Raw genomic sequence first — 20,083 nt, 5'->3', positions numbered from 1 at the left:
TACATTTTTCCTGACTTTAAGGAGTTAATAGTCCATCAGAGAACAAAAGGAAAAGACACAAAAATAGTTGCATTACGGTCAAGAAGCGATCTGGTTTAACAAACAAACAGATGATAGAGCTAAAAGACCTGGATGGAAAAGGGGACACAGAGTGAGTGGGAGTAGCTCAGAGTCAGAGGCCCTGATTACAGACGAAAGATGGAGGTTAGAGGCAAGTAGCGGAGACAAAGACGCTGCTGAAAACTGATGGGATCTGGTCCCAGCAACGGGTGCTTTGGGCTCGCAGAGCGGGCAGGAGGACAAGAGAAGATTATGTGAGAAATTACGCAGTATTTTGTTATTATCCTCAAATAACCTGTAAGAAAGTTCTTACTCCTTTTCTATGTCCCTTTACCCCAGGTGTTTTCAGCTTGATACAATTAAGTAACTGCTGATGGGACCTACAGAAGTGTAGCATCTGATATTTGGGAGGCATTCAATACTTATTAAAGGACAGATACATTAATGGTACTTCCTGAGTTGGGACACGTATATAGCCTTCATGCAAATGAGAAAAAAAATCCCTGCATTAGTTGTCCTAAAATGCAAGATAGAGCTGGGAATGTTTCCCACAGGCTGAAACACCTCGACGGTGGTGTTTCGGGATTAGCGTAATGGTGCCATGAAAGATAAAACAGGGTACAGGGAAGAGTAAAGAGACCAAATAGATCCCCTGAAAGTTTCACCTTGAGAAAATGAAATTTCTCACTCTTGTTAAGTGAAGTGCTTAGATAAACTAGTCATATTTTCAAATGATGAGGGCTACCCTTGTCTCCTGAGTGATGTACGGTTTTCTGTCCTTATTTCAGAGCTGTCTTCTAGTGATCTATACTGTATCAGACATACAGCCATTTAGGTGAACTAAAGTCACTGCAAGTGAATTTTGGACTTGATTTCAAACTCTTTAATTATCCAAAATATCTACACACTCTCTAAAAAAATCAAGTACTCAGGGCTAAAGACATAGTTCTATAAAAAATAAATAACATCTTCCTCACAGTTAATATATTATATTCTTATATTAATTAATATAAAATAGGTGTCATAATTTAAATGCAATATACAATTGCTTTTGTAACACACTATGCTGCTCTTAGGAATAAGGGAAAACATATTTAAAATCATTCTTTCTCTGGTCTGAGATTTTTCCCTGAAAAACTCTACTGTGTTCTAACCATTGCTATTAGGTTTTTAATCCAAACCTTATATTATTCCTTAAGAAAAATATAAGTATCTCAAGAAAAAAGATACCCCAAAAAAAACCTCATTAAGCTTTCTTTCTCCCATCTAGAGTATCATTTCAGCATGTGGTTTTTCAAAAAGGGTACAAATCTAATATGTTAAAATATTAATAAGCAAGTGGACTGTACCAAATGTCTTCTAAAAGCTGAGGGGTAATTGCATCACACGTCGCTCAGGGCATCTGCTAATCACCCTCCACAGACATCTTTGTCCCTAACGCCCAACTCACCCTGGATGGCAGCCCCACACCAAGCCTCCCTTCTCTGTTCCTTTCTCTCTTTTCTGTCCCTTCTTTCTCTTCCTGGCCCTCTCCTTGCCCTTTCTTTGTGTCGCATAATCCTTTCAGGGAGCTCTGCTGCTCTGGTTTAGGAAAATCAAATTTGCTTTTCACAGTTCTCTGCTCCACACATCACAAAATTAGCACAAGAGAAAAAACAAATATTCTTCTCAGGAAATTGGAAGGAAAAAAAAAAACTATGAACACTTAAATATTTTTGAATGCTTCTACACATAAGCATATTAGGAAAAAAATGTCGCTCCAGAATATTAATTGCATAAATCCTTTTCCCAGGTGGTCTCCAATTAGTCGTTCAGAGTGAGTACGTTAATTGTCCCAAGTCTGTAAGTTTCAATGCAATATAAAGACTAAATTTGAATTGCAAAATTACAAAGCCATTGAAATCACTGATTCAACAAAACCCTGAAATTTGAATATTTTATACTAGGAGAGAGCTTGCATTTTTTTTCCCTGAGAGTTACTCCTTATTCTTCAGTTATAATTTCTTCCACTATCCTCCAGTTAAAATCTTCTCAATTAAAAATATTAAATTGGCTGTAATCTTACCATTGTTGTCTCTTGAATGGATCCAAAACTGTTGATAAAAATGTTTACAACTACATCAACAGGAATGCCTGCCAATAAAAATTAAGGATATAATTAGTAGCTGTAAAAACTTGGTCAGAAGCTTCATTTTTTATGGTTTATGCATTTGATTTTTCTATTTCTTCCAATCCGCATGGACGTAAAATTATAAACCTATGGTTTCAGGATACCATGTTCACAGTTGCTATTGACTTATTTTTCTAAATAGGGATCAACACACAAATAAAAAATGAGTTACATTGTACTTTATAGCGTTAATTATTCAGAAATATTTCTCTCTTAAATTGTAGAAACTCTGGGAAAATACATTTACCTTAATTTTTTTTTTAATTGGGCTGATGCATTTACTTTAAGAGATTGTAAATTATTCTTTAAAAAACATCATTTTTAAAATATGGGGTTATTTTGCATTTTATAATCATTTTAAATTTTTACCTTAAATGGTAAAGCAGAATTCAATTACAATTGCTATATTTTGATTTTTAATTCATGAAAATTCAAAGTTAATCAGACATATAACAAAATCATTATTAAGATTTTGCCTGACCTGCTGGAAAATAATTTTAAAGTTCATGGAGAGAGAACTAAATTATAATGTTGCCAATTTCTTTCTGTTTCTTTTTTCTTTTTTTTTTTTTTTTAACTCATTGTGAACTGTTGCTTGGGCTAACAAAGGGAAAATGTGAATTTAGCCTTTTAGCCACATAACCTCTGACTGATGAAAAACAGGTGTTGAATCAATGCAGGGTAGACATGTGACAGCCCAGAGCACAGCACTGCTGAAAGTAACCGCAGGTTCTGGTAACGAACAGGAACCCTGTTTTTACAACAGAGTCCTATAACTTCACTTGACTAGAAGCAGATGCAAGCTTTTCTTTCTTTCTTTCTTTTCTTTCTTTCTTTCTTTCTTTCTCTCTTTCTCTTTCTTTTCTTTCTTTCTTTCTTTCTCTCTTTCTCTTTCTTTTTTTCTTTCTTTCTTTTTTTTTTCCATAAAGGAAAAAATAATCAAGCCTTATAATGTTAATCCGATCTACATTAATACCTGTCCTTAACCAGCAACAACGACGACAGTTTTCCAGAGATATGTTCATATAACTTTTCCTAACTCATCAAGAGGAAGCAAGAAAGAAAGAGAGAGAGGAAGAAAGAAGGAAAGAAAGAAAGGAAGGAAGGAAGGGAGGGAGGGAGGGAGGCAAGCTGTACCATCTTCCCACAACTTATAGCTGAAGTACAGTTTTGGTTCTTGAAAGGAATGATAGGAGATAATGTTTTGTTGAAGAAAACACAGTCATTTTATTCACAAAGTTAACATGCTTTTAAAAACCATATGGCCACTTTTTTCAGCTAAAAAGTAGAGGGAATTTTTTTAAATCAATGTGAAAACCTAATAAAGATTTTAAAAAAAGAATTTAAATGTCTATCAGAGTGTTCTCTATCCTCAAATGAGTATATGGCCATTCTCCTACAAAGTGGAACTTTGGTGTCTGAATGAAAGTCAGAACCTAAATTTTAAATTATTAAGGTTAAGAATACAAAGTACTTAGAAAACCCATCAGATAGGTTAGCCTATTAATTCACAACATATCTTTTTTTTTTTTAACTGGGAACTACATAAGCCTATTAGAACTAATGCTTTGCTTATCTTTAAACATTTTTGGCATTAAATTGCTCTGACTTAAGCACATTACATGACAGATGTCAATTTAAAATACACTGTTTTGAATAAAACAAATAAATGATTTTATACAGATAAAATAAGTTTTTAAACTGCAAAGAATGGAGATATTGGGGTGGAGGGAGACCAACCTTTGAAATTTGGTCTAATCCTGGGATCGTAACTGACCAATAGCCTGTTCAGGATATTGCTGGTGGAGTTGGCCGGTACTCGGGCAAGGTCCTCGGCTGACTGCTGCCTACACGAGAAAAAGCAAAACAAAGCCCTGGTAAGTATTTACAATAGCAAGCAACAGGAGTGCGTGATGTTCACTGGAGAAAAGACTTAGCTTTTTGAGACAAATTTGTAGCATGGCTTTTCCAAATAGAGGTGAAAAGTAGTAGACCTTATCAGAATCCCAAAAGGTATTTGTCATAAAAAATAAAAACAAACACAAAAAGTACTTTAGCGTTTAATTTTACCAAATGCATGAAACACTGCCCTAAATACTTCATGTTACTTTCTTTAAATAAAATTAAGCAGACCTCTCACTTGTCCTGAAGCAACATGCAATCAAAATCTAGACAAGCACAGAAGAATGGCAAAGAAACAAGAGCCAAAAAAAAGAAAAAAAAAAAAGAAAAAAATAGTTTTTGAATAATATATATATTAACCTTCCACCTAAGCAAAGGAGTATGTGAATACTACAGGATGATATGGCCAGAGAGAGTCCAAGAATTCATAAAACAATCATGCTGACATATAAAATGATATTGTTCAAGAAACACACAAGGAATGCTCTCCGTGGAGTTAAATACATCAGGGATTGGTAAAAGCAGTTCCTCAAATATCAGACCAATTAAATAGGGAAAATATAGAGCTCTGAGATACAGCTGCCTTTTTCTTTTATATGCACATATTTGCTGTCAACTATCAAAAAGAGAAAAACTGCCATATTTTTCTATTTTAATCACCTTTGAACAATGAATCTTGACTAAATTGGTAGTTGCTTGGGACCATATAAACACTTCCTTGGAAGCCAATGGAAATTGTTGTTCTTTACTGTTTGTTTGGATTCGTTTACCACCTGTAAAGTCTTATCATATAATCATTTTCCCAGTCCAAAAATAATATCCATGAAAATCACAGGGAAGATTAAAACTACACTTGGAGCATCCAGCATTGTCTCTTCTGTACCGATATGGTAAAAGTGTCAATTTCATAAATGACATTATAGGAAGCAAAAAATGTCATGTGCTTGGCTTTGTTTTAAAATACCAGCTCTGACCTATCAGGCAATTCTTTTCTGTGTTAATTATCATACAATGTGCTGATAAGATACAACTACTGCAGGTGAAATATGACAGATATTAAGAAGCGTATGAAAAAATCTAAAACTACTATGAGTTGATACAGACAACCTTTTCAAGTAGCTCTCAGAAAGAATCCAAAACATTGGAGAAAAAAAATGAAAACCAATTAGTTAAACCTCCCAAAGGTGCAGGAGATTAAGTAGATTTTTATCTCACGACCTTATCAGCTCTCATATCCTAGCTGTAGGATTTGGGGACCAGTAATGAGATTTTTCCATTTCATTCTCCAGGATTTGGGGACCAGTAATAAGATTTTCCCATTCATTCATTTTTCCATTTCATTCTCAAGAGAATGAGGTTATGTGGAAAAATTGGATATTAAGATGCAAATTAGTGTCCAAACCCATCTACAAGTTTTCTCATTCAAGGGAGGAAAACGGAATTGATGGATTACAAACTACACTTGAATTGGATCAATTAAGGACTGCTATTATTATGTCTCGATATAAAATCCTTCACAAGTACATTTCTTCTAAGCAATAGAATGAACCAGACAACATAAAGACAATTAACAATTTCTTTTCATTTTTGGTCACACCACAGGGCATGCAGGATCTTAGTTCTCCAACCAGGGATGGAACCTGTGCCCTCTGCTGTGGAAGTGCGGAGTCCTAACCAGTGGCCGCCAGGGAAGTCCCACGATAATTTTTGTGGTAGAGACATTTCCAGCCTGATTTTTCTCCAGCTGTGAAGAGAGGCAGAATTTGCCACCCCATAATATCTCTTCAGCATAAAAGTTATTTTGAGCTAAAGGCACTTGAAAAACAGCAAATGCAGGGAGATTTCTCTAAATTCTTCTTATCTGCCTAAAGACAGATCCTCCAGAAGGAAGTCACTTGTCTTAAGTCCCCAAAATTAATAAATGTGTATACCTTTTATCCTGTTAGCATGACTGCTGTCAGACTATTTCATAGACCCAGCTATTGAGGATAGAGAGAGGAAAAAAAAACCCCAACAAACCTTTCCTCCCCTTCATCTGTAAGCTGTGTCGCCCAAACTCATTGGCTAGCCCGTCTAACTCACTACCAGATTTTATCCTTCCTACAGAATCAGTCGGACCCCTTCATGGAATATCATAACTCCTCCACATTGTATGAATCCAAACACAACCTATCCTTTAATACTGCCCTTCTAAAATCCTGCCCCAATCATCCTGGCTTACTATAAAAAACACAAACTGATACATTTATTGTTTGGCAATTACTTTGTAGCTTTTTTTCATATCTATGTGTATATTACCAACCAGATGGAATGCACCGAGTGATTCCTGAGGGAACCGTGGCTTCTATGGTTTTGTAATTCCCTACACTTGTACGGCATTGAATACACGTGGCCCCAGGCAGTCTCCCACGTGCCTGCTCTTCTAGGTTGGTTTCAGCCTCAGGATGCCCGCGGGTGCTATAATGGTAGCAGCTTCACTCAACGTTTCCAGATGAACAGCATTTGCTCCTGAGATGTCCTCTTAGGAAAAAGGACTCATTTCCCTCAGAAGCTTTCCAGCATTAGCCATTCCTGAACCAACCATTAGCAAAGAGGAAGAAACCATCATGATTGGCTCAGATCAATAATCTGATAGAGAACAGGTACTGGATAATCAACCACCATGTCCATTACATGATTGCACTTGATCATCACAAAGACTCCCTTGGTTACAGAGGAGAGACATGAACCACACAGAGAATGGCTTTTCAGCAGAGAAAGAGAAAAACCAGATGGGTAGAGAGTCAGCAGTAGCTGACTGCTACTGGAGCCATAGGGTACATGGTATATGGAAACCAGGTCACAGCAAGGTTCAGAGATTTTCTAAAGTGGTAGAGTCAAGAGTGAAACCTGGTAACCCCCATTCCTAGCCGTCATTTCACAAGCCTGCCGTAATGGAAGTGAAATATTATCTATCTTCTTATTACCACCCATCCATGTATTGCTTTAGGTGATAAGATAGATAGGTAGATAGATATTACATTAGTCTTACCAATTTTTAAAATCACTAGTCCTGGAAAATCTGACGTTGCCCTTTCTACAACTTGCCAGGGTCACTCTTCCCTCTAGCCATCTCCAAATGCCTAGATTTCTCTCTACAGTTAAATTTTTAAAAATCTTACTTGCCAGTAACAGCAAAAGCACAGTGTTGGTTGACAAAAATCTCTTGAAATTAAAAGAAAGGAGTATATCAAATATGTTATAGCCCTTTTTCTTTATTCTCATTTGTGTCAATACATATTTTCATGTCTCTGCTGCAAGTAACCTGATATGAGACTTTAATCAACACTTCACCTTTCTTTATATTAGAAATTCAAAGACATTTTAAAATTTAAGTGAAATCTCACGTAGTTTATATTCACGTGGATGAATTCAGGGATTTTTTTCCTACCTGAATCAAAAAATAGAAATCATTATTTTTCAGCTTGGTCAATCCTAAAGTAACATTAAAGTCACCTCCACACATTAAAATATATTTTAAAAGCCTAGATAGCTACATCACTTTCTTCAAGAGAGCTGAAACAATCTGCATACAGCACATTTTCCTGTGTTTGCACTTTACTATACTTAACCGTATAATTTGGAAAGCGGCTAGTATTTATACAAAATAACCAGGAATAAGAAGAGTTAAATGATTTTAATTAGGTTCCACGCTCAACATCTATTTCGTTATTAGAGATTTCACATTCTGAATCTCTGTCCAATGTTTTATCCATCTGAAGAGGCCATTGTGTTTTCTTTCAAGAAATCTATCAGCGATTATGACATTATTACACAACAGGATTGATTTCATGGAAATATGATATTAATTTAAGACACTAACTGAGTCTACTCAGGCAAAGTCATCAAATGACTAGAGAAAATAATGTCTTTTATATCAAAAGCCTTTTTACAGCCTGTCCTCTTTCGTTCACTCACCTAAACTTGAACTGATGTCATGACTAATACGCTAAGGAATGGACCAGGCTGTAGAGCTGGATGATGTAATGTTTTCCAGCACTAAAGGAAAAATCCAGAAATGTCCTTCCAAAGAGGGAAGCTCAGTTTTCCATTAACTGCAGAAGGTACTTATTTTCCATGACCCTTTAGCGACCACACTGCACCGCTGCATTTCAAAGCTGGTGTGCGCGAGCATATTGGCTTCACAGTCTCCCTTAAACCAGGAATCTGAGTCAAAGGACCGTTTTGTTCTTCCAGTTATAAATGCGGCAACCATGGTCGCAGGTCTCCTCCGGCCTGAGTGTGGGGGGCACTGGCCAGGTCATCCCAAGGAGGGGGCTGCAGAGCTTTCTGCTGGATGTGAACTCAAGCAAGCACCGGGGAGGAAGGAAAGAGCGAGGCGTGCAAAATGTGTACGTTGTCTTATTTCTCCTCTTTACTCTAGGGCAGTGATTCTTTACCTCTTTTTTAGCACCACACACACCGCTGAGAAGATGATGAAAGCTATGTTCTTCCCTTAGAAAATGCCCACAAAGTTTGCAATGCTGAGGGTTCCCGGATGTGCCCCCCAGGTTAAGAAACCCTCCTTCGTGGAAATAAATGCTGTTATCCTCACCTAAACTGAGATAAGGGAAGATTTTTCTTTTTTTTTTAAATCTGATGGGACTTTGTCAAAAAGACACAGGAGCCAACTGGAAGAGCTCCCTATGGCCAAATCTAGGATGACTTGAGCAATGAAATAAAATTGTACTGGCTTATAATCCAAAGTATAAAATAAAAATGCATGAGTCCATAAAGATGTGAATAAAATGGCTGATTGAGTAAATAACTAAATGGTAGAGCACAGACAAATCTCCCGTGCAGAATTCCAAATAACTGGCATAGACCCTCTGCCCTCAGATTGCTGGGGCATCACACCCCCAGCTCGGTGTGATCGGTGCACGGCGACTCCTTTCCAAAGAGCACGGGATGGAAAGGGGGACAAACAGTGAGTTCTCCGGGGGAGAAACCTGACAAATGCGACCTCACCCAGGTGATCAACCTTAACCTCTTAACCAGGTGATAAGTCATGTTGATTCTGTGTACGTTTAACATAATGTGATGGGACTGTCATTTCTAAACGAGTGTTCTTCCTCCCCAGAACACATAACTTCAATCTAGTCCTGACAAAAACATCAGACAAATCCCAGTGGAGGGACATTCTACAGACCACCTGACCACGATTCCTCAAAGCTTCCATGGCCACAAAGAACAAAGTCTGAGAAACTGTCACAGCCAGAAGGAGGCTAAGGATGTGTGAGGACTAGATGCAATTTGTATCCTGACTGGGGACCTAGAACAGAAAAAGGACATTACGTAACCACTAAGCAAGCTAAATATAGACTGTAGTTAATAACAGTATACCACTGTTGGTTCTTTTTCTAAACATCTTATTGGAGCATAATTGCTTTACAATGGTGTGTTAGTTTCTGCTGTATAACAAAGTGAATCAGCTATACATACATATATCCCCATATCCCCTCCCTCTTGCGTCTCCCTCCCACCCTCCCTATCCCACCCCTCTAGGTGGTCACAAAGCACCGAGCTGATCTCCCTGTGCTATGCGGCTGCTTCCCACTAGCTATCTACTTTACATTTGGTAGTGTATATATGTCCATGCCACTCTCTCACTTCGTCCCAGCTTGCCCTTCCCCCTCCCCGGGTCCTCAAGTCCATTCTCTACGGCTGTGTCTTTATTCCCGTCCTGCCCCTAGGTTCTTCAGAACCTTTTTGTTTTAGATTCCATATATATGTATTAGCATACGGTATTTGTTTTTCTCTTTCTGACTTACTTCACTCCGTATGACAGACTCTAGGTCCTTCCACCTCACTACAAATAACTCAACTTTGTTTCTTTTTATGGCTGAGTCTTGAGTTGTAAAAAATGTGCTAAACTAATGTAAGATGTTAATAATAGGGGAAACTAGATGCAGGATATTGGGAACTCCATATTATTTTGACAATTTTTCTATAAATCTAAAACTGTTCTAATTTTTTTTTTTAATTTATTTATTTTTGGCTGCGTTGGGTCTTCGTTGCTGCGTGCGGGCTTTCTCTAGTTGCGGTGAGCAGGGGCTACTTTTCTCTGTGGTGCACGGGCTTCTCATTGTGGTGGCTTCTCTTGTTGTGGAGCACAGGCTCTAGGTGCTTGGGCTTCAGTAGTTGTGGCTCACGGGCTCTAGAGCGCAGGCTCAGTAGTTGTGGTGCACGGGATTAGTTGCTCCGCGGCATGTGGGATTTTTCTGGACCAGGAATCAAACCCGTGTCCCCTGCATTGGCAGGTGGATTCTTAACCACTGTGCCACCAGGGAAGTCCCTGTTCTAATTGTTTTAAAAAGTTTATTTGAGGAACAAAAAAGAAGAGGGGGGAAAAATAATAATAATAATAAACACCTCACCAAAGATGAGCAAGACGGCAAATAACATATGAAAAGATGCTCCACATCATGTATCACCAAGGAAATGCAAATTAAAACAACAATGAGGTACCACTACACACCGATTAGAGTGGCCAAAATCCAGAACACCGACAACATCAAATGCTGACAAGGATGTGGAGCAACAGGAACTCGTATTCATTGCTGGTGAGAAAGCAAAATGGTGCAGCCACTTTGGAAGACATTTTGGTGGGTTTTTATAAAATGAAACATACTCGTACTATATGATCCAGTAATAGCACTCCTTGGTATATACCCAAAGGTGATGAAAACTTATGTCCACACAAAAACCTGCACACAAGGCTTACAGCAGCTTTATTCATAACTGCCAAAACTGGAAGCTACCAACACGTCCTTCAGTAGGTGAATGGATAAATAAACTGGGGGACATCCAGACAGTGGAACGTTATTCAGCACTAAAAAGAAATGAACTGTCAAGTCATGAAAATAAAAGGAGGAAACTGAAATGCATATTTCTAAGAAGCCAATCTGAAAAGGCTGTATAGTTCCAACTATATAACATTCTGGAAAAGGCAAAACTAGAGACAGTACAAAGACCAGCAGTTGCCCAGGGCTTGGAAGTTTGGAGGAGAGATGAGTGGGCAGAGCACAGAGGATTTTTAGGGCAGTGAAAATACTCAGTATGACACAATAATGATGGATACATGTCATTGTGCATTTGCCCAAATCCACAGAATGCTCACCACCAAGAGTGAATCCTCATGGAAACTATGGACCTTGAGTGATCACAATGTAGATTCATCAACTGTAACAAATGTACCATCTGGTGGGGATGTTGATAATGAGGGAGATTAGGCCATTGTAGGGGCAGAGGGTACACGGGAAATCTCTGTACCATACTCTCTATTGTGCTGTGAACCTAAAAATTCTCTGAAAAAGTAAAGTTAAAAGAAAGAACAAGAAAGAAGCTAAAAGATTCAAGAGAGGCAATCACACTTTCTTATTCCAAAATCCACAGCCATAACTGGAGGTAAACTCTCTATACAGTCAGGTAAAACTGACATTTTGATCATACGTGAAGGCTGGGGCTTATGAAAAACCACTGCTACAAGTCTGTACATATCCCCTTACTAAGAGGTTAGTTCCCATTTTTATCTACATGGAAGAATTTTTAATTAGACAATCAGATAGACATACAAAGACAGACAAACACTTCCTAGATTCAGGTAATAAATTAGGTCAGTAGTTATTTAAGAATCCAGATAATTGTAGGGTTATTGTAGAGTATTTTTATTTGTTTTGTATTCGCCTTACTATAGTATAATTTATTATCACCTCTCTTAACAGCTTCCGTATTTATTTTCCATTCGGTTTTCGGTTTTCCCAGATTAAATTATGATCGGAAGGTTTATGAATACAGTGAGTGATACCTTTGACTGACTAGTTGATTTTAATTAGTTTTATATTATTTGAAAAGAATGTGTTTATGTGTATATGTGCAGCAAATTCTGTTGTGTTATAATTGTCCAAGAATTATAATTACAAACAGTGTTCCTCAACAACTGTTTTATTTATCACTCCAGTTGGGCTTAAGGAACTGTTAAATCCCATGGAAACATTTGACAAACTTGTCTGTCTTCAATTATGCAATTACATTACCCATGGCCCATAGAAAAAAATATTTTTCATGAAGTAGAAACATCTATTTAGAGATGCTATATATTGGACACTAGCGATTTCCAAAACTCATCAAAGGCTGCGGTCCTTTTGATACAAGCCTCATGGCACAAGGAATTAAACTTAAACCTCAACCCAAACAAAATGTTTGCTGTGTAATTATTTTCCATACTACACAGAAATGGTATTCCATCCAGCCCAGCAAATCAGAATCCCTAGTATTGCAATAATACCTCTGACTCTGAGACGAATTACAACTGGAACAGGACTTATCTTCTGTCAGTTTTCCACACGTAGCATAAATGTAACATACTTCCCTTCTGGCCTAAGAGACGTGGTAATAAGGTAAGCCCCACAGCGGCATAATAAAGTTAAGTGCGGGTATCACTGAAGACACTCTTACCTTACGAGTGGGCGCTGTTCTAGTGCCAGACAGACTGTGAGATGGCCACGTGACACTGGCAAATCGCCTACCCTCTCTGAGCCTCTGTGTACTCACCTTTCAATGAAGGTCTAAATGAGGTGACCTCTAAGGTCCGTCAGATCCCCCTGTGATGGATCCTGGGGCGTTGCTTCCCCCCAGATCTCCCAGCACAGCTGAGGCTGCCAGAAATGTGGCTGCTTAAGGCTCTCAGCTCGGTCTCTTCGGAAACAGCCTTCAGCTGAAGGCAACCCACGTCTGAAGACTCTCTGTGGGGACACCAAGCCCCAAGTCCCCCTCTACTAACCGAGGCCGCTCTGAAAGGCCATCCCAGCCTCGAGCTCCCGCGGCATCAATTGAAGCCTCAGTTGCAACTGCCTTGTTCCTGTGTTTGAATCTGCCTTTCTCAGCCCCAGGAGGTCTTGTTCCCAAAACAATCTCATTCTGCAGGTCAATCTCCATCTCAGAGTCTGTCCCTGAGAAAACTCAACTTAGGACATTAAACAGTAAGATCCCTTAAAGAACAGCAAAAGCTTCACCAGTCACGCAACTACAGTATGCTGCATTTCTCTTCTCCTTCAGTCATTTAAGGTTTCATTTAAGAAAGCTCTTGACTTTCACAACACGCCACGCACAGTGCACGTGCTACTTAGGTATTCAAGAGTCAGACACACATCCGGATGATTCTGGCATGAAGGTGGTATTTAAAGCTGCAGGTTCTGATGACTGTGTCCGGTGATTCTCAGCTTCGATTGTGCACTGAGTCCCTGGAGGAGCTCTGCAAACTACAGATGCGAAGCCCCACGCCCCACCTCCAGATTGAATTAGTGCGGGGTGAGACCCAGGCATCAGGATTTAAAAGCTCCTTGGATGATTTTAATGATTAGACAAATCACTAGTTAGAAAAAAAAAAAAAAAGTTTACAGTCACAAAAGGACATGGAATTGAAACACCAGGAGCCCCAACATTGAATGAGTAGATGGAGGACGATAAGCCGACAATTAAGGCAAAAGTTAGCTGCCCAAGAGGAAGGAGGTGTGGACTAAGAATGTCGCCTGCCATATCAGTAAACAAAGGATGCTGCAGCCATCAAGCCATCACATGACAGCCGCCCCTGGCGGTGCCCCCTGAGGGGACTCAGGACGAGAAAGCACAGGACGCTGGCCCCCGGCAGCTGAGGGGCACGTCAAAGGAAGGGTTTCAGTGAGCCCGGACTCTTGCATCTTCCCATACATAGAAAAGTGCTAAATTCATTAACTTGAGATGTCTGGCTTTCATTCATTAACGGTAATCTTTTGATGTTCCGATTACTTGGTCTTTGTTGCAAAAACTCCTCTGTGTCCTGGCTCTCCCCGTAGCTCTTTGGAACAGTCCCTCCGAGCTATTCTGAGAGGCTGCGTCCTGGGCTTAAGTCCTCAGTTTTGTCCGCCAAATAAAGCATAATTCTCAACTTTTAGGTTGTGCATTTTTTTCCGTCAACAGAGAAAACGTGCAAGTGTGGTGTCAACAGAACTCCAGGAAAAAAATATTTGATGGAAGGGTTGGTTCACAGGACCAAAGCTGCTGAGAGGTTAATAAGTTGAGGACTAAAGACTCTTCACAGGATTGAGCAAAAGGGAGAGCTGCTTTCCAGCTGAGGGAGAGACAGAAGCCACACTGGATGGAATGGTAAGACGTAGGGCGGGAGATGGAATGAAGAATTTGATTGGAGGGACTTCAGGAGATGGAACAGGAAATTCTGGACTCTCCTCCCACCGTGGACACACCATCTCAACAGCAAGGCACGGATCCATCCCCTCTGTGAGAAATCCAGAAACTGACTGACAGGCTTCTCCACCCAACCAGCCTCAATGACCCCAGTAGGAAAAGGGGAGACACTGTATCCCCACAATCCCCATCCCCCAGGCACCGCCCACCACAACACAGACCAGAGAGAACAGGGAAAGAGTGGAACCAGCATCCCAGCTCATTGGGGTGCCACCCCAGGGACGGGCTTCTAGCTCGCCAGCCTCCGGACAATGATGGGGCCGGTGGATACCAGTCCCGTGGGGACCACAGAGATCCAAGCCGGGGCTGGACCCAGGGGCACTGGCCACGGCCCCTCCCGCCACCTTAGTGCACAGTGTTGAGCTCTAAAGCCCAGCTCCGGGGGACTTCCCTGGTGGCGCAGTGGTTGAGAATCCGCCTGCCAATGCAGGGGACACGGGTTCGAGTCCTGGTCCGGGAAGACTCCACATGCCGCGGAGCAACTAAGCCCATGAGCCACAACTACTGAAGCCCATGTGCTTAGAGCCCGCAAGCCACAACTACTGAGCCCACATGCCACAACTACTGATGCCCGTGCGCCTAGAGCCCGTGCTCTGCAAGGAGAGAAGCCACCACAATGAGAAGCCCGCGCACCGCAACGAAGAGTAGCCCCCGCTCGCCGCAGCTAGAGAAAGCCTGCGCACAGCAACAAAGACCCAACGCAGCCAAAAATAAATACATAAAAATAAATAAATTTATTAAAACAATAAAAAATAAAACTCTACCCCAGCTCCTCCCCGCATCTGCACCCCAGGGTCCCTGCCACCTCTGCACAATAGAAACTGTGTGGAAACAACCTAATGTCTATTGACAGATGAATGGATTTTTAAAAGCAGTCCATACATACACACAATGGAATATTACTCAGCCCTAAAAAAGGAAATCCTGCCATATGCCACAACACAGATGGGCCTGGAGGACAGGATGCTAAGTGACATAAGCCAGTTTCAGAAGCACAAATACTGCAGGATTGCACTTATATGAGGAACCTAAAATAGTCACACTCATAGAGACAAAGGAAGAAATGGGGGTTGCGGGGAGTGAGGAGGGAACTGGACTTGGTCATCAACAGGTGTAAAATTTCACTTACATAAGATGAGTAAGTTCTGGAAATCTACTGTACAACGTTGTACCCAAAGTCAACCACACTGTATTGGACACAGAAATCTGTGAAAAGGAGTAGATCTCGTGTTAAGTGTTCTTGCCACAATAAAAATCTTTTAAATTTAAGAAAAAAAAAAACAATATCCAGTGACAACTCGCCCCAAAAGAAAATCCACACTGTATTTATACATACAAAATATTGTGACTGAGTTATTACTCAATTTAAGATAGAAAAAAAATCAATCAAATTACTAGTTTGCTTTTGTTTTTTTTTAAACCAAATGGCTGATTATTTGAACTATTTCCCTAGCTAATATTTGAAAACCAAGTTTAACGTCCTGGCTTTCTTCTAAGGAAAATCTGGCCCATGAAGAGATAAAAAAGTGAATACTAGCAGGACAAAACATCATTGGGTATAGTTCCTAAATACTTGGACTTCAAAAATTAATAAAATAAATCTACTCTTTGTTACCACCCCCAAAAGAAGAGTTGGACTATACTGACTCCAGAAAAGGAGAAAAACTGACTAGAAACAAGTGTGGGTTTCAGAAACATGTGGGAATTTTTCTTTACACTAGTCTGTGATGTAAAATCTGAGTATGTGATAAAAGATGCAGTTGAGTGGAAAAACTTGAAAATATTAATTCCCATTTCAGATTCCACCCCCCCAAAAAAAACCCAGAGTCAATGGAATCTAAGTCATGGGAGACAGAATTAGTCCTGGATGGAGGTGGGGAGTGCCTTCTCTGAAAGGGGAAAGGTGGGGGATACAGGCAGGATCATAGGCCTGGTGGGAAAACAGTCAGACAGATGTCCTGTCCTCCTTGAAAGTTTCACGCTAACAATTCAGAACAATTTTCTTGTTTACCTGCCAAGAATTAAGCTATCACAGAGCACCCAGAAGATAAAACATGAAATATACTGAATTGTATTTTAAAACAATTCCGAACCTTAAAGGTAACCAAAAATACATCAATGTGACTGATTTTGAAACTTACGTTTTAAAGGTATTATGATACAGTATCCAATACTGTTGCCAAATGATTCACACTAATCATGACTAATATCAATTACAGCCTATGATTGTCTATTTTGTTAACACCTTCGGTGGGGGGAGGAAATGTTCTGTGAGTGTAAATTTTTCAAGAGTTGAATCTACTTCTCGCTCACAGAACCCACACTTAAATGGAACTACCGTTCTCCATATTCTGCACGGTAGCGCTCAACACATATTGAGTTAGACAACTGCAGCCAGGCGTTTTCCTCAGCCTGGGAAAAGTGCGCACAAAACAACATGCAAAAACCCCTGCCCTCCTGGAGCTCAACCCCGGACTCGGGGAGTGATTGCCACCGGACAGGAATCCAAAAGCCCCCAGTTCCCAGTCCTGAAAGAGCAGGGAACTGTTCAGTGCTAAGGTTTGCATCTGATGTGCTTTCAAGTACCCATGATCCAGCCACATTTAGCAAAAGGTGGTTGTCGCAACTTGACGATAAATATCTCCATTCCCAGTTCATTTGCTTTGCCTATTTTCCCACGTACGTTGCTCTGTTTACCTTTTTATTTCACGTTCGACTAAAAATCGAGTCCATACCATGTCAGGGACCATCCCAAGCTTTTGTATCTACCTGTGTGAAGATGGATATGCTGATTCTAAACTTCACAGGGAAATGCTAAGAGCCCAGGACAGCCAAGGTGACACGGAAGGAGAACCAAGCAGGGGATGAGAGGCTTTCCACTCCCTTGATGGGGGGGGGGGGGTGTCACTGCACGAGGTGAGCGGTCCCGGACCAGTGGGACAGAAAAGAGAAGCGATAACCGACCTACAGTAAATGTACACCTGCCAGTTAGCAAAGTAAGGAGAGCCTTTTGCATAAATGTGCCGCCCTCACTGGATGTGCCTATCCCATCACACACAAACAATGAGCTGAAGTGGGTTGCAGAGCTAAACGTGAAACACGAGACAGTGACAGCCTCTAGGAAAATAACCAAAACAGACTACTCCGTGACCTGCCTCAGAGAAAGATTTCTTAAATAAAACACAAAAGCATTAATAAAAATTTAAAAATCAGACTTCATTAAAAATAAGCACTTTAAATTAGGAGTTTGGAATTAACAGATATACACTACTATATACAAAACAGATAACCAACAAGGGCCTACTGTATAGCACAGGGAACTCTACTCAATACTCTGTAATGACCTATATGGGAAAAGAATCTAACAGTGGATACACATACATGTGTAACTGAATCACTCTGGTGTACCCCTGAAAGTAACGCAACATTGTAAATCAACTATACGTCAAAAGAAAAATATAAGCAATTCAGTTCATCAAACGACACTGTTAAGACATGAAAATGCATAACAAAGATGAGAGAACTGACGGTAGTACAGTCATCCGGACGTATCTGCATCCAGGATTCAACCAACCTCAGGTGGAAAACATGTGAGGAGAAAAAAATTCCAGAAAGTTCCAAAAAGCCAAACTTGAGTCTGCAGTGTGCTGGCCACTATTCACATAGCGTTTGCGTGGCATGAGGCACTGCAGGCATGCTAGAGGTGATTCTTTGCGCTGTACCTCGTTGTTATATATACTTTTTCTGTACGATTTATGATGATTTTGCTGTACCTCGTTGTTATATATACTTTTTCTGTATGGTTTATGATGATTTTGAGATTGTCACCGTATCATTCTGAGCCTTCCTAAACCATGTGTTAAAGGCAAGATCCCCTTCTCATCTAAAAGAAAGACATATGTAGCCCTTGACATGAGAGGCACCATTAGTGACAGCATCCTGGCTCTGGAAGCCATGCCGCCTGCGTCTGAATCCTGCTTTACTAGCGGTGTGGCCCTGAACACCTAACCCCTGCGCCTCAATTAGCTGTCTTGTAAACAGTGCTGATAATCCTGGAAAATCACTCTTTCTCATAAAAGGCATTCAGAATTAAATTAGGTGATTTAAGTAAGCGCTTAGAACACACCTAATACTTGGTGTTACACATCAGTCAGTGCACGGCACCCTATCTTGGGTCATCGGCAAAGGAAGAGAAACTGGTCACAATTAAGAAGACCCCTAGGGCTTCCCTGGTGGCGCAGTGGTTAAGAACCCACCTGCCAATGCAGGGGACACGGGTTCGAGCCCTGGTCCGGGAAGATCCCACATGCCGCGGAGCAACTAAGCCCGAGCCCGTGTGCCACAACTACTGAGCCTGCGAGCCACAACTACTGAGCCCGCGTGCCACAGCTACTGAAGCCCACGCGCCTAGAGCCCGAGCTCCGCAACAAGAGAAGCCACCGCAATGAGAAGCCCGCGCACAGCAACGAAGAGTAGCCCCCGCTCGCCGCAACTACAGAAAGCCCACGCACAGCAACAAAGACCCAACACAGCCAAAAATAAATACATAAAAATAAATAAATTTTTTTTAAAAAGACCCCTAGTCAGAAAAAAGCTGATCCAAACTTGTTGAAGTTTTCAGTATGTGATTTGATTCACAAATATGTAGAATATCCTGATCTCTTACACATACACGTAACGTAAATTCATGCATCTTCTTTTCCAAATCAACACTCTAATCCTACTGCTGCCTCGATATTCACAGCACCGAGCTAGTAAAAGGGAGTGTTTTCCTTGCTCCTACAAACAAAACTCAGAAACAAGATATTCAGTGAAGAGAGGCCAGAGCAGAAATTGGGAACCGAAAGGAGTAATCTAAGCACCAAAGCCCTTCAGAGTAACCCACTCCAAGGAACGCTCCGGAGCCCGCGGATAGAGGGGCTTCTGCCACTGTGGGGAAGCCTAAGGTCTGGGCGAAACTCCTACGAGACCACCACCGCTACTGGGCCTGTTTCCGCTTTCACGCCTGTCTGCGGAGTCTCTTTGAAGCATTTCTGAGCTGTAATATTGTCTGTAATACGGACACAAGAGAGTCATCTCTTTCGGGTTATCCCTTCACTGAAATACGCACTGGCAACGACGCGTCTGAACGATGGCACGTGTCCTGGACAAGCGTGCCACGACGAGGTAGCAAGCAGGAATGTCGTTCTGGGGATGCACGGCCTCCCTGCCCCAGGTCACAGAGGAGAGACCTGGCCGAGCGGAGATCAGCCTTGTCGGTTCCCGCCACCCGCAGCTGGAAGCCACGTAACTTCTTACGGAAGGCGCTGGCATCCAGGGCACTCAGGGGTGAAGTCGGCTTTCCCCCGAGCGCACCCAGACCCGCTCTGCGGGCCGGAAGGGCCTCAGGGCCCTGGGACGCAGGCTCCCCGCCGTCAGGCTGTCTCAGAAGTAAAAGGCCCCCCACTGACGTAGGTGCGCCCCCGGTGGAGACGGCCCGTCCTGCGCAAGCAGCGAAACCCCGCGTGTGACGCAAACGCCAAGGCCGTCCGTCCCTCGCCGGCCGGCCGGGAGCCCCGGGCGCAGGGGGCCCCACCGCCTTGCTGGTTCACCGCGGCCTCGGGGGCTCTCAGAATCCCCTCCCCCAGAACGTCCATCACTGTGGACTGACGGGCGCTCTGCTCCAGGGGC

General features: G+C 41.4%; 1 protein-coding gene across 3 annotated transcripts in view; it reads right to left on the bottom strand.

Annotated features, from left to right (window-relative positions):
* Window positions 1-20,083, bottom strand: part of GLRB (glycine receptor beta) — an 84,409-nt gene that overhangs the window by 36,577 nt on the left and 27,749 nt on the right. For all 3 annotated transcript variants that reach the window (XM_082391344.1, XM_082391342.1, XM_082391343.1), the window contains exons 3-4: window positions 3,971-4,077; window positions 2,126-2,193 (exon numbers count right to left, since the gene is read on the bottom strand). In XM_082391344.1, coding sequence (XP_082247470.1) covers window positions 2,126-2,193; window positions 3,971-4,077 — 175 coding nt within the window. The remainder of the gene's footprint in view (window positions 1-2,125; window positions 2,194-3,970; window positions 4,078-20,083) is intronic.

The sequence above is a fragment of the Balaenoptera borealis genome (genome assembly GCF_965194805.1).
Source record: "Balaenoptera borealis genome assembly, chromosome: 4".
In the NCBI taxonomy this organism is placed as follows: domain Eukaryota; kingdom Metazoa; phylum Chordata; class Mammalia; order Artiodactyla; family Balaenopteridae; genus Balaenoptera; species Balaenoptera borealis.
The sequence above is the reverse complement of the archived record's forward strand: the minus strand, read 5'-3'. Positions and strand labels throughout refer to the sequence as shown.